At 43.0% G+C, this 14,951-nt stretch overlaps 3 protein-coding genes across 7 annotated transcripts; 2 read left to right on the forward strand and 1 right to left on the reverse strand.

Annotated features, from left to right (window-relative positions):
• Positions 1-97: 97 nt before the first annotated feature.
• sytl1 (synaptotagmin-like 1) lies at positions 98-9,289 on the forward strand. 4 transcript variants are annotated; one of them, XM_070984868.1, is made up of 17 exons: positions 472-628; positions 1,019-1,126; positions 1,994-2,169; positions 2,361-2,487; positions 3,753-3,901; positions 3,994-4,108; positions 4,186-4,243; positions 4,332-4,368; positions 4,451-4,491; positions 4,682-4,798; positions 4,933-5,099; positions 5,181-5,283; positions 5,633-5,794; positions 6,184-6,262; positions 6,337-6,436; positions 6,645-6,850; positions 8,803-9,289. In XM_070984868.1, exons 4-17 carry the CDS (start codon positions 2,363-2,365, stop codon positions 8,943-8,945), a joined length of 1,602 nt encoding a protein of 533 aa, XP_070840969.1. In that variant the 5' UTR covers positions 472-628; positions 1,019-1,126; positions 1,994-2,169; positions 2,361-2,362; the 3' UTR covers positions 8,946-9,289. The 4 variants fall into 4 exon arrangements, with proteins under 4 accessions (XP_070840971.1, XP_070840968.1, XP_070840969.1 ...); XM_070984870.1 differs by lacking the exon at positions 1,994-2,169 and having other exon boundaries at positions 98-628; positions 2,361-2,482; XM_070984867.1 differs by lacking the exon at positions 1,994-2,169 and having other exon boundaries at positions 323-628.
• A 2,018-nt stretch (positions 9,290-11,307) lies between these two features.
• clxn (calaxin) lies at positions 11,308-13,275 on the forward strand. 2 transcript variants are annotated; one of them, XM_070984747.1, is made up of 6 exons: positions 11,308-11,478; positions 11,655-11,813; positions 12,004-12,108; positions 12,190-12,341; positions 12,806-12,910; positions 13,003-13,275. In XM_070984747.1, the coding sequence occupies exons 1-6, from the start codon at positions 11,403-11,405 to the stop codon at positions 13,051-13,053; spliced, it is 648 nt and encodes a 215-aa protein (XP_070840848.1). In that variant the 5' UTR covers positions 11,308-11,402; the 3' UTR covers positions 13,054-13,275. The 2 variants fall into 2 exon arrangements, with proteins under 2 accessions (XP_070840848.1, XP_070840847.1); XM_070984746.1 differs by having other exon boundaries at positions 12,806-13,275.
• rbm48 (RNA binding motif protein 48) lies at positions 12,895-14,849 on the reverse strand. Its single transcript, XM_070984745.1, has 5 exons — positions 14,713-14,849; positions 14,334-14,524; positions 14,096-14,241; positions 13,398-13,957; positions 12,895-13,290 (listed from the first exon to the last, which is right to left on the reverse strand). Exons 1-5 carry the CDS (start codon positions 14,839-14,841, stop codon positions 13,228-13,230), a joined length of 1,089 nt encoding a protein of 362 aa, XP_070840846.1. The 5' UTR covers positions 14,842-14,849; the 3' UTR covers positions 12,895-13,227.
• Positions 14,850-14,951: the final 102 nt, after the last annotated feature.

A 14,951-nucleotide genomic window follows, 5' to 3' on the forward strand; every position in this document is an offset into this window, starting at 1 on the left:
TTACAATCTGAATTCACCCCCCCCCCCCTGCACACACAAATGCATTTCCAGTGAGAAAGGGACATGGAGCGCACACTCATTACCACAAGTTCATACTGAGAGGTTGAGGCAGGCTATGTGCTGCCGGCGATTCGCTCTTCTGCTTCAAAACAAGCCATGATCTTTGTTTGTACATGTGTGTGTGATTGTGTGCTGTTGTAGGTTGTAGGTGCAGCAGCAGCAGCAGACTCAGTGTGGGGCCAAGTGTGTGTGTGTGTGTGTGTGTGTGTGTGTATTTAACAGGTGTGGACAGCTACAAGAAGGAAAGTTACATCCCACCGCCACCCTGCCATTTGGTAAAACATCCGCGTGTGTGTGAGTCATATCACCCAGTCAAACAAACACACACACACACACACACACACACACACACACACACACACACACACACACACACACACACGCTTTCTCTGCGTTTCTGTTTGCTCACGCGCCCAGCTGACCGCAGCCCGTGCGCGGATCTGGATCTGGATCTGGATCTGGATCTGGAGGGCGTGTTTTCCGCGTTTACTCTGCACACAGACCTCAACACACACGGCACACAGCACAACTTCTTCACCGATGGAAATGGCGGAAGCTGTCAAGTAAGGTAAGGGACTTTTTTGGGGGGGTTTCTATGTTCGCGCGCGCGTGTGTGTGTGTGTCTTATAGTCGATGTGTGAGGGGAGAGTTTAACCTTTGATCCAAAAAGGGAGAAAGTGGCGACAGGTGTTTCCTCTCTCGCGGTGTTCAGGATGAAGAAAGTGAAATGCTGAACGGGCCTATTTTTTCTAAAGGGAAACTTCATAGAAATGACCATGTCCAGACACTTGAATAATAATTGCAAGTACAGCATTAAGTGTAACATCTGACGCAGTGTAAAAAGCAACTGGTTAGTCAGGTTTAGATGAGCGCATCACTGCAAACTTTACGCAACACTATTACTGTTGCTCCTTATTATCTACTACACGCTACAATATTCTTCTTTTTTTCTGTTTAGGTGTGAGGTTGTGTAAGCTGTGGTACACAAGCTGCATGATATCCTGTTTGCCAAACTAACCGCTTGGACAGGAGCTTTGCGCATGCGTTAATTAGACCTTACTGAAAGGTAAGCAGCCTCAAGGCAGTGAGCACACACAGACACACACTAAAAGGCACACACTGAGACATAAAGTTATTTTATTGTGGTGCAGCAGTTTGTTTTTTTTTAACATTAGGATTTGTAGCGTCAAAACATGTAGTGGCAGCTTAAATAGCATCATTAAGTGTTATTTTTGTAGTTTAGAGTCTACAGTGGACAGCATTTGGAGCAGGAGGGGATGAAAGTCATAGAGGCCGACAGGAATAGACCTGACGCAGTATGTGTCCTCACCCACTGAGGTATCAGAGCCACTGTGGACAGTGTATTGAATGGTTTAACGATGAGGTTCCCATCCTGGACATCAGCACAAGATAAACCCGAGGGACCTCAAGATCATTAGCAGAATGAGACAGAAGACAAAACACATGTCTGCTCATGTATATTTTTCTCTGACATTTCTGCTCTTGTTTCTTGTGAAGCCTAATAAGCAGAAATGTGCTCCAAACTCATTGATATATGTTTGGGAAGAGAATGGCACCGACAACATGCAGTATCTTTTATTTCTAGTTTCTTTCCTCTTACTGGAACAAAACTCAAAATTACTAAATGTGCCACTTTGCTAGCTAGGATCACCTGTCCACTGAGCTGGACTCACTGGCTCCTCTGATAACTTTGAGAGAATTTGGCAGGCATTTATTTATTACATTAGAAATAAGCTTTCACCCCCGCCTTCATGAATGTAACTCCTAATGGAGTAAGTCACTTTTACTTCCAATGTCGTATTTTTTTTTTCAATCTTTGCACCCCATCACAATGAAATCAGCCTTTACTTTATGCAAGTGCCTGTTTGTTAGTACATCTGCGTATGATTTTCTTTTTATGTCTCTGCACCAGTGACAGCTGTGGCTGGAGTTTGTCCATCTGTCCGTCTGTCCCATTCTCACAAATGAGATATCTTAGGAACATCTTGAGGGATTTTCTTCATATTTGGCACAAGCATTCACTTGGAGTCAGTGATTAACTGGTCAGATTTTGGTGGTCAAAGGTCAAAGTCACTGTGACCTCAATTGGTGAGTTGTCTGGTTGGCGGAAGCATTGAAGCAAAATGTTGGGAAGCAACATTTGTGGTTTAGCAAGAACAAGAGCAGTCTTACGCTAGTTGTTGTTAATGTTTCACTACTTTTCGTAGAGAATGTTTGATGGTAATTAGAGATGAATAGGTGTCGTCTGTTTGAGGATTGTGCTTTTGCTTCTCACTCAGGGATGGAGGGGGAGCAGGTTGACTCGTCTCTTGACTTGAGCCACCTGACCGAAGAGGAGCAGTCCGCCATTCTGCAGGTCGTACAGCGTGACTTAGAGTTGCATCGTCTTGATGAAAGACGTGTAAGGTCAGAGGTGACTGTTAATCCTTTTTAGGTGCCAGTCTTTTCCAGTAATGAACACAAACATACAGACATGTGAGCCTTCCATCCAAAGGGGACAAGACAGAGAACGTGTTAGGATGATAATGACCTAATTGTATCATGCAGCACACCTGTAAGAAAGCATCTGTATTCTTTGTGACTTCACTCATTTATTCAGGGCTTTCCTTAAAATCATCCTTGCAGTTCAAAGTTGAAAAACTCTTTTATTGATTGCAGATTTGCTATGTGGTAATGCAAAACATGTAAGCTAATTCCGGCTAATAATTAAGGTTTTAGTTCAGGGTCCTTTTCAAGACAAGACAGGGGCCTCAGAATCAGGAAGCAAAGCAAGGCCCACCTTTACGACACTTATCGTGTCTCTTGAGATGCTGCTGTAATGACACGTTTCCAAACAAACTTTCAGGTCATAAAATTACCACAAATCAATTGACACAGTGTGAACCTGGGGCCTTTTGGGGCCCCAGACCAGTCCGACCAGGCCACCTGGTTGGTTATTCAGCCTTGCCTCATTGGGGGAAGTCAAAGAACAACACAGTAAAATTATATGTGCACACAGTTCAGAGCAGTTCCTGCATGTACAACATGTTTGCACAGCTATAAATACAACTGACCACATGATCAAAGACCTCACAGGACCTCGGATTTAGTTATATGATAAGGTCTAATAGTCAACCTATTGTCCCCTGTGGGTGATGCTTGTGTTGATTAATCTTCACCTAATTACTTTTTTTTTTTGATGAATTGATTGTTTAGTTTACAAAACATCTTAAATTAGTAAAAAATGTCCATCACAGTTTCCCAGAACCCAAGGTAGAGAGCATATCCACACATTTGAAAAACTAAAGAATAATTGGCATTTTAACTCGATAATTGACTTAATCAATTACCAAAATTGTTGCCTACTAATTTTTGTCTAGATTGGCTAATTGATTAGTTGACTAGTTATTTCAGCTCTACTGTCAGGGTGGTGTATCAAAGACTACTGTCAGGGTGGTGTTTGTATCAAAGACAAACATGTAGGAAACCTGACAACTCAGATTTTGTGTGTTTTGTTTTTTTTTTACTTGTAGAAATGACATAGTTTAACCTCGTTTTTTCTACGCTGAGTAAGTTAGATGACTCAAGTGACAGCAGTGACTGTTGGTGACGTAGACCAACATCATCTGACTTTTTCCAACAGGAAGTTGTGATTCTTTGCTATTTAACTTGGCCCTGTGTCAACGCTGCAGGATCCTTCAGCAGACAGAAACAGACTCGACACGTCTGCACTCCCTGTCGGGGGCGTGGTTCAAAGAGGAGCGCAACAAACGCCACCGCACCTGGTCTGGCAGCACCCTCGTCCACGCCACCATACGCCACAGGAACGCAAAGAGCAAAGGTCTGTTTTCAGTTAACACAGCACTAGTACTTCAGGCCTGCTGTTATAGGGATGTCCCAGGGATGGTTATGTGGTTGTTGCCTTGGTAACAGATGTGCCCCTGGCTGGACTGTTCATTGGCGAGCGAGAGGAAGCCTCCCACAACAACAACACGTCTCCTGAGGTTGAGAGAAGACTGAAGGACAGCCAAGACGAGGAGAGCAGGGGGTCAGTGAAGGGCGCGCGTAGAAAAATCATTCGCTGTGTTTAGCTGCATTCTCCCAATTTCTTGTGTGTTTTTTCAGGAGTCAAGAAAATTTGAAACCCACACCCACGCCCAGAACAAAAACTCCCATCGCACAGGTCTGTGTGTGCATCTGTGTTTGTTTTTTTTTTTTATCTGTGCTTGAAAGCAAGTTCTCTAAATATAAATAATCATCTCCAATTCCAGGGTCTGCTGCATAGAAATAGTTCCTCATCATCCAAAGGTACTAACGTTTCTCTCTCAGTGCCTCTGTGATGCTCTCGCCGTCTCTTAGTACTGTTATTAACTCGTCATTCTGCTCTTAGAGTCTGAAAGGAGAAGTAATGGCCACTCAGAGGAACCAGAGGTGATTGTAACACACAGCCACATTCACAGAGCACCACCGCTAATTGGTTTCGGTAAACTAGCCAGTTTTTTCATCTCCCATTCAAAGTGTCTGAGAACAGTGTGTGTGTGTGTGTGTGTGTGTGTGTGTGTGTGTGTGTGTGTGTGTGTGTGTGTGTGTGTGTAAAATGGGTGTCTGTGTCTGTGTTCAGGACGACTTTGACAGCCACAGCGGGGACACTGACTCTCTGAGCAGCAGCCTGACAGAGCCAGATCCAACGTCACTGAAAACCAGCGGCTCCAATGGCAGCCTTCATTCGGGCTACACGGTACACACGCACACACACGCGCATATGTGCATGCGCACGCACGTACATTCAATTAATTGGCTATCCAGCGACGCAAGATGACTCAGCTCCGGACAATGACGCAGGAGCTGATCTGTGCTGCGTGTGTGTTATAGCTCAGTGGAAGCATGATGAGTCTGTTCAGCTCGGGCGATTTTGGAGTGGTCGAGGTGAGGGGCCGCATCCAATTCTCATTGGTTTACGACAACCAGAAGGAGGAGCTGCAAGTAAAAGTGTATCGCTGTGAGGATATTGCCACGGCACGCAAGAACCGCTCTGACCCGTAAGTGACAGTGCATGTGAGTGTACCACATCATCACATACGAAATCAGTCAAAAATGCCTTGTGTTTGCATTTTTCACAGATATGTGAAAGCCTATCTCTTGCCGGACAAGTCGAGTCATAGTAAGAAGAAAACGTCTGTGAAGAAGAAGACCCTAAACCCCATCTATGATCAGACGCTCCGAGTGAGACCCTCATTCACATATCACATAAAGCGGCAGCCCTCACAGAAATCCCACATTTAACCTGATGGTTGTTTTATCTTGTCTTATTCTGCTTTTTACTTTATTTTTTTTACCATACATGTTATGATTATCTGCTCTAATGTTAAGCATGTGTGTTTCATTTGACAAGTACATATATACATAAAGTTTATTATTATAATTTGTCCTTCAGCACTCCTTGTCCTTCAAGGTGTACTGCAGGCACTTATTTCACCTGTCTTGAAGACTAAATTACCTGATTTATGCTTCGTCCTGCACTTTTCTCTTCCATCCTTACATGTGCTGCCTGATTCTGGTTCTTGTCTCATAGTATAAAGTGCGGATTGGAGAGCTTCGCAGTCGAACCTTGAACCTGTCTGTGTGGCACGCCGAGCACCTGGGAAGGAACGTGTTTCTGGGAGAGGTGGAGGTGTCTCTGGGGCTCTGGGACTGGACCTACACTGAGCCACTGTGGCAGGACCTGCAACCACGGGTAGGGGAGAGAGGACACGAAGGACTGTCATGCAAATATACAACCATGTACTCACATAAATTAGCATGTGAGTTTGAATACTCCCAGACAGCTATTTACCACAACACTATGCTGCCTGTGTCTACATTTGTTTAGTATCTGAGTGTCTGTATGACACCAGTTTTGGCAGCTTTGTCGGAGACACAGAATACAGGGAGGAGTGTCTCTTGTGTCTGGGAGAGCTGAAGGGAGACGAAGACATGCTGTGAATTTCAACGAAGGCTTTATGTAACCTTAATCTTTTCCTGCTTCCAACACTTCTGCCTCCCTCCCCCCTTGCTTTTTCTTTCTCCTTCCTCCTGTGTCTTTTCCTCTGCCTTTATCTTTTTCTCTTTCTGCCCTCATCACAGGTTAATTTGAATCCAGACTCCCTTAGCAGTCGCGGGACCATTGTGCTCTCTATTAAGTTTATCCCAGACGGATTCGAGGGTGAGCAGAGCACACATATGTTATTTCGTACCTCAATCACATGTATCTTATACATTTTGTGTGTGTGTGTTAAGGTGGTGGTCTGCCCCTGACAGGAGAGCTTCACATCTGGCTGCGGGAGGCTCAAGGTCTCGTGTCCAACAAAGGGGGCCCTATAGACTCCTTTGTTAAAAGGTGTGTCAGCTCTGCAACATATTTCCTGATATTCTCTCACCAGATGCGTATCATATAAAAATCAGTTAATGCACTTTAAAAACACCTCTTGTACACACGGGTAGGGAAACAATACTCACACACATGCACACACACATACACCTACAGTATCATTATGTATCTGAATTCCGGTCTGAATCTGTATTCATCTTAATCTGCACCCCACAAGCTACATACTCCCAGATGCTAGTCGACAGAGCGGTCAGAAGACGCGGATGGTGAAGCGCTCCATCAGCCCTGCCTACAACCACACCATGGTGTACGATGGCTTCCACACCAGCGACCTGAGAGAGGCCTGCGCTGAGCTGACTGTCTGGCACCGCGAAGGGTTAAAAATACACGTCCTAGGAGGGATTCGTCTAAGCTGTGGAACCGGTGAGTGTTTCTACACTCTCTGCCTACATTAAGAATACCAGCAAGTTTCCATTGCCGCCAGTTAGCCCTTGTTAAGTGTGTGGTTACACACACAAACTAATTTGTATCAAGGCTGTGCAGCTCAGAGGCCTTTTCAATGTGACAAATTCTTGTTTTTGGAATTTGGTGTTGTCTTTGGTGGTAAGGATGTCTTTGGAGCTTGCTAGAGTACCATAAAAATCCCTCTACATAGATTGCAGTGTTGTGTTTTTGTTGCAACCAAATAGCTATTTTTGCTTCTGTAAATATAAAATTGATGTATTTCAGGAATAGGGACCCCTGGGGATTACACCAGCCTATGTGCAGTATAAGCTTTCACAAAGTAGGCATACAATATTGGACGATTGCAGGCAGCAAACTGGACTTTTATGATAAAACACTCATACTGAACTGTGGTATAATACACAGTTAAAATGACACAGATGCTTGTTTTATGCAAATATTACCAATAACTTTTGTGTTTTTCTGGTTTCATTCTAAAGATACATGATAAATGGAAAGACTAAATGCATGGAGGAAGGTTATTTGTGGTGGGCTCTTTCAGTTTCAGTGAAGCCCTTTATCACAGATGATGTAATAAGGGACCATAAAGGGGAACAACCCGCATATTTTGACCTTGTTCTGAAGGCAGCAGTCAGTATTGGTGATTGGAGACAGTATTTGTCCTCCTCTGCTGCACTCTGTGTGGATACCAGCCTGGTCTTTGCAGAGGATCATATCTCTTATCAATCACCTTGGTTCTGGGCTGCTGTTGGCAATGTTGACTCACTTATGTTTGTCTTGGGCTGTCTTCTGCAAATCAGGAAGTGACGGGAGAGTTTATTCAGTGTGACAAAATTCTTTCGAAGTGATGAATAAATGCTCCAGCCTCTCATTTTAAAATTCAGCTTTGCCGACATCTCCTGCCATTTTCTTTGCTGAGCTGTGATTAGAGATTCAGTGCTACTTCATGGGTGCTCTGACATTTCGTAGGCTCGTAGGAGGGCAGCAGTTTCTGTGTCAGGGGATGGGACATTAAAGGGGCTGTTTGACTGGTCGGTTTATTTTATGGTCAGCTTTTGAGATTGTGCCATAATAAAAGCAGTTTTAGGCTTCGTCTTCAGCGCTGTTTAGGATTGGCATGGTGACAGTATGTCAGCCCAGTGCTGCATGTCGTGTTGCGTTTTGTCCTGTTGGCATTTCAGGCATTTCTGATGGTCATGTCATGAGAGCGAGGTCATTTCTAAGTTTCCAGAGAGCCTCAGCGTTACTCTGCTTTGTTAAATATCACATGTTGGGCTGGTGGCTGCTGAACTTGCCACAAAGATGGCAAAATGGGGTGAAGCACGGATCAGTAGCAAAACTATATATGTGAACAAGGTGGCAAACAATTCTGGTTTCAGCTAATTTAGTTATTGTGAAGTAGCCTGCATTGATATTGATGGTGTTGTTTTGCTCATGGTTGGTGTTACTGTGCTTGACGAGGCGTGTGTAGCACTCAAGCTCAAAAAGCTGATAGAGCAGCAGCCTCTGTCTCACTCCGGGGGCCCTGAGGGAAGATGATGTCAGCAGAGTGATGACAAGTGACAAGTTTGATTTTGTTTTGCTTACTGTAAACAGATTTTGACATATAACTGTAATATTGAGATGGCAGGGCTGACTGCTGTAGACTTTGGGGATTGTTTGTTGCTACTTTCAGCTCGGGGGCTGCGATTTCTTGATTTGACTGTCAGGCATCATGTCTGGATTTTAGTCTGTTGGTAGAATCATTTGCCTCTCCAGGTAAGCCTGAATGAGGCTCGCGACGGTTATTGTTATTGTCATCAGTAACAGTGACCCTTAATGGAATGAAAACACATGCACACAGGAACAGTTAGTAGTCTGTAGTAATGTCTTCAATATAAACAGAATAATTGTGTGTTTTTTGATGGCAGGTCAGAGTTATGGGGAGGATGTCAGCTGGATGGACTCTACAGAGGAGGAGGTCGCTCTGTGGACCTCCATGATCAACAACCCAAACCACTGGATCGACGCAACACTACCAATCAGAACTAACCTCACAGACCGGGCTGAGTGACAGGCTTCGTACACAGACGTTCATTCAGTGAACATTCACATGCATGTTCATGTAATGGTTGGACTGAAAGGACACACTCAGCATATTTAACCTCTCTGTCACAGTGATAACACATATACACTGTTTATTTCTCTTCTTTCATGCAAACACACACACACGCAGAAGGCAGTAGTGGTGCAATATTGTGAATTAATGGTGTAGATTAGACATATTTAGTTGTCAAACCAAATCAGTCTGCAATTAAATGTTTTCCTTGTATGTTTTGGTTCAGTCTGTGTGTTGTCTGACAGAAGTGCATTTAATATCTATTGTGGTTTATTAATTATATATCAAACCTTAGCTGATGAACCACCAAGTGTTCTTCTTTGCTTAGTAAATGAAAAAAAATATTACATCAAGGAGACAAAGATGGAGGAATAATTTTAAGAATTTAATAACCACACATTTATTTCAAATTGTTTCCCAGGCCTCTTGAACTCTTTGGAGCATGCCAGAAAGACAGGCCTAATATCTTTCACTGTAAATGAACAGGAACATGTAATTATTAGATTCTTGGATGTAAGTTCTGCAATTGGATAGGACAGAAAAGGCCAAGTTGCATGTATTTACTTCTTCCTCTTTATGGATTAGCTGACTGCCACCTTGTGGACAGACTTTATACTTACAGTTTGTACTTTCCAGGCAAACTATAGAGGTGACAGTGAAGAACAAGTTCAAGAGCGACTGAAGAAATGGCTGTGTCCTGGATTTTTTTTTTTTTTTTTTCCCCAATATCAAAGCATGAATATTGACATCGGGTATCCATCCTCCCATCCTTCATGAAAAGACACTGGAGTAAAACGGTTTATCATGTGAGTCAGAACTGTCCAGGAGATGGCGATTTAAGGCTCCTGCTTCAATCTGGATAAAAACAGGAAGTAAAGCTGTTTGGCTTCCAAAATAAAGTTCAGATGCACTAAAAGGGTTTTGTGTTTTAACACTTCTAATTCATTAATCTCTTGAAATGTGAGGTCACATCAGTTGCATCTTTTTGTTGTTACTGTTGTTGACGTGAAGCCAGATATTGAAGCTTCATTACCCTTCCTACGCTGTCCTTATGCAAGGTGACACCCATTCTTTAGAGAAATCTCTATGAGACACCTTGTATATACTGATGCTTTATGTTATTGAGCGCTGAGTCATTTCGCCTGGTTCTGTATGTTTTTGAGTCTCTAAGGAACACATGAATTCGCAGAGGAACCCATCAGTGGGAAAACTGATTAGATAAGAGCTCCCTTCTGTATTTCTATTCTATCTAAAGTTGTTTGCTACTTTGAGGTTGGTAGATTACTGCAAATTAAGTGGCAATGAATTAGGAGTATCCTTAGAATATCTGTAGTCCCAGTTGCCAACTTTGCCCAGTCAGTTATGTGGTTACAGTTATGGATATATCCTGTAAAATGACACCAACAATCATGCAGAACAAATTTTATGTGCAGCCTGCCAAACCAACTTACTTGAAGGATGGCCAGATGTGGTCATCTTATATCTCTGTGTAACCTCACAGACAGACACAGATGAAGCGTGAGCGTGTTGACAGCGTTTAAGATGTCTCAGGTGGAGATGCAGAAGCTGTCATCAGTGAGTGGCTCAGAGTAAATAAAATAAATAAAAATAAGACAGTGAGCAGCATGGACTTCAACAAATGCATTTACACGGTCAAGGTTTGTTTTGTTGTTTTATCCCTTTGTTAAGTCCTAAAGCAATATTAAAAGGGAACTGCACCCATTTCAAACATCCAAGTCTGTTTACAGGCCTGCTGCATGTGAAAAGCTGAATGAAGTGGTACTGTTGGACTATTTCTCTTATTTTTTTCTCTCCATTTGCAACAATGCAGTTTTCTGAGTTTTCTACAGTTTGCATTTCATTTGTGGTGTGTAAACTGAGATATTGTGCAGAAGGTGGAAACGATTTTCCTTGCAGAATGACAGATAAATGTAAATCTAATCAAGTCACAGTATATACATGATTCAAATGTTAGACTGTGTTTCCAATTGAACTAATCTTCTCTGTACATTGTCCGGTCTAGTTTAAAGTCGCTCCTAACAATGTGAGGAGTTTAACAGTTTGAGGATGGATTGCACTCAGCTATATACAGTGAATATATATAACAAACTCGCTCATTCATACAAAAATTACAAAGTGCAGCTTTAACTTAAAAATATTACTTTTGTCTTTATTAGACAGGGAAGAAGAGAGCTGACAGAAAATGAGGACAGAGAAGGGACATGACATGTAACTGATGTGGTCGCATATCAAAATGTATTACATATTCATATTTTACTTTGCGCAAACTTTTTTACGCGCATTTGTTTTAGGTTTGAATGAGACGCTACGCGGTTGCCAGGACGACGGAATGTCAACATAACCCCTGTCGGAGGTGTCGTGCAGGGACTGTCCGGCGTCCCTCCTTTAAAAATGTCGGAAATGTCTGCTATGAACAAGAAATTGATACAAACTTTGGCTGAAACAATCTCGAAACAAGTGGAGCACTGTGAGTATTCAGCGAAAAGTTATCTAACGCGTTTATCTCACGCTACGCTAGCCTGTTGTGGTGCACTTCCGGTATGCCCAAGTTTCATTGTTTTGAAGTAACGCTACCAGCTAGCTACCATGCAACTATAGCAAAATGTCACACAGCTAATAGAACTGCTATTTCAATGACCCCAGTCAATAAAACAGAGGTTGAGTTCCTTATCCGAGAGTTTAACGCGCTTCTGGGGGAGGCGACTGTTCCTGGAAGGACAGCGGGCGGCCTGGACAGAGGGAGGTTCAGGAGCATACTGCACAACAGCTTTGGGATGACCGACGACATGATCATGGATGGAGGTATTCTGTCTGCTGCTGATCGATACTTCAAACATGTTTGCTTGTGGCACGGGATGACAGGAAATAGTTCATATTTGGAAGGACAAAAACTGAAGATTCACAAAGAACCAGCAGAAGTTTAGATGCAGTGAAATGTGATTGTTTGATAACCTGGACATGTTCTAAATATTCCTGATTTTCTGTCCTCTAGTCTTCAGGACATTTGACAAAGACAACGACAGCTTAATCAGTATGAAAGAATGGGTTGAGGGACTGTCTGTTTTCCTGCGAGGGACCCTGGATGAAAAAATCAAGTGTAAGCTCTCAACCCGCACATAAAAATCAGAGTTGCAGACTGTTACCAAGATAATAATTTTGCCCTGTTTGCATTGCTCAGACTGCTTTCACGTGTATGACTTGAATGGTGACAACTACATCTCCAGAGAGGAGATGTTCCATATGCTGAAGAACAGCCTCATCAGACAGCCCACAGAGGAGGACCCTGACGAAGGGATCAAGGACCTGGTGGAGATCACGCTCAAAAAGATGGTGAGGGGATGGATGTTGCTGACCTATTGGTTTAAATTTCTATACCTTGATTTACTTATGCGGGCTGCACGGTGGCGCAGCAGGTAGTGCGGGTGCCTCACAGCAAGAAGGTTGCCGGTTCAATCCCCGGGTCAGGCGGGGCCTTTCTGTGTGAAGTTTGCATGTTCTTCCCGTGGGTTCTCTCCGGGTACTCCGGCTTCCTCCCACAGACCAAAAACATGCTCATTAGGTTAATTGATGACTCTAAATTGTCCGTGAGTGTGAGTGTGAATGTTTGTCTGTCTGTACCCCGCCTCTCGCCCATTGTAGCTGGGATAGGCTCCAGCCCCCCGCAACCCCGAAAGGGATAGGCAGTATAGATAATGGATGGATGGATGGATTTACTTATGCATATATTCTCTGCACTACTTCCAAATTTCACATTTTAGAGCAAGAAGAGCACATTGTTGTTGTTTTTTTTGTAGGACCATGACCATGATGGCAGACTGTCTTTTGCTGACTTTGAAAAGGCAGTGAGAGAGGAGAATCTATTACTTGAGGCTTTTGGAACCTGCCTCCCCGACACCACGGTAATCATGAATAAAAGGCTGTTGAAAAACTCTCATTTCAATTTTTTATGTCAGAAATTCTTCATCTTGCATTCTGTTTTCTTCATTTTCAGAGTATTGAGACATTTGAGCAGCATGTATTTCAGGAACAACTAGAACAATGAAGAAATCACATTCATGTGCATTTTCAACTACATAGTCTGTAATTAAACTGTTAGTTTGTGATGCAAAGTTTTGTAAATAAAAACAAGCTGCCAAGAGAAACTGTTTGAATGGTCATTTTCCAAATGGGAGCAGCAATCACTGCATAAAGTTCAGCATCGACACAGCTCACTTGGTCAAATGCGACGACGTGGTTTCACCTTCTTCTCCACTGGCTTGAAGACAGGAACTGATTCTACCTGAGAAACATGACAACTGATTTTACTGAAACAAATTAAGGTATTAAGACTACACTGAAAATTTTTTTCATTCTGAATTTCCTTGAAAACATTAGATTACAAGTTACCTGTTTCATTGTGTTCCTGATCAGGCTTACAGTTGTGTTCAGTGACTCATCCTCCATGTTTAGTTTTGGCAATTCTGGTAGCTTTGGCCCAATAAGTGGCTCATTGCTTGCAGTAACACCAGTCAGTGTGTGCTCCACAGCCTCCTCCATCTTGCGTTTCCTGTTCTCCAGATGTGTGGTCCGTGGGACAAATCTGACTGCAGAAGACTGATTTGAGGTAAGTCTTAATTCTGCATCTCTGTCTCTGTCTGAAGAGCTTTGGCTGGAGCTTGAACTTGGCATGGGCATCTGTTTTGTGCTAATGATGGCATTATGTAATGTCCCCATTTTGTCCTCTGTCTGTATAGTCCCATGCTGATTTTTATGTCTGTGGTAATGATATTCCTGCGGCGGTAAAGGCAGAAGAGGAAAGCTTGAATAGTGGCTGATGCTTGAAGTCTCCCCTGTATTATCATTGTTATAAGTATTATCATCTCTGGTGACGGTCGTCTCTGATGTGGTGGCTGTGTCTGTTGACGTGGGCTCCTTGTTTACTGCCTCCTTCTGCTGCTTTTCTCTTGCTTTGTAACAACAATATTAGAGAATAAAACAGTTTCAATTCGTTGCGATTAAAAAACAACAGTGCAATTAAAGCTGTGAGAAAAGAAAAGATTTGTGTATTCTTTAAGAGTAAGTCTATATTTGACATTAAAGTGTACCTTTATTCTGAACAGCCCTGATTACATATCTCCTCCTGTCCTGCAGCTTTAGCCTGGTGTCTTCCACTGTCTCATATTCGGGGACGTAGCACACATGCAGGACACCGCCGTAGAAACTCTTCTCATCCATGTGCCGTTTGGCTGCTCTGAAACAGACATTTAAGCAAAAGCATTTAGCAAGTCTTTTCAACGTTGCCACTGCAGTGGTATAATGGGCTGAATACGTGACATCCTGAACCTGGCACTGGTGAGTTTTTCAAACTTGACTAGGTAGACTTCCGTGAACTCCTCAGCAGGATACTCGTCCAGGGGCCTGTACTCCACCACAGCGCCGTACAGGGCACACAGCTGGATCAACTCTGTCATCACTCCAATGGCTGGGACCCCTTGGACCATCAGGTAACGAGACTCTAAGTTGATGGTGTACACCTGATGATGCACAAATATAAGGAAATTTGTTCTGCAATGTATTTGCAACACTAGGTTATTTGTATTGTCTATCTAGCTATACTGTACGTGATATTTATCCACGGGCTGCAGTAGGTGTACAGGAGTAACAGTGTCTCACAACTTAAGATATACTGTGTTTTTCTAAGTGATATTTGGCATGTTCTTACCTTAACAGCTTTCGCTTTCCTTCCCTCTCTATATTTTGGTCGAGAAATGCAAACTTTTCTCTGCTCGTGGTGTTTATAAACCTCTGGGACACCCCAACAGCCTGAATTGTTGCTGATAGGTGCCGCCATGTTTCTGGAAATAATTTCCCGGTTGACACACTTCAAAATAAGAGCTCATTCTCTCTCGAATACGCATGCATCTATGGCATGTCCATGTGTAAAATCTTATTTTGAAAATT

Source organism: Chaetodon trifascialis, chromosome 17, assembly GCF_039877785.1.
Source record: "Chaetodon trifascialis isolate fChaTrf1 chromosome 17, fChaTrf1.hap1, whole genome shotgun sequence".
NCBI lineage: Eukaryota > Metazoa > Chordata > Actinopteri > Chaetodontiformes > Chaetodontidae > Chaetodon > Chaetodon trifascialis.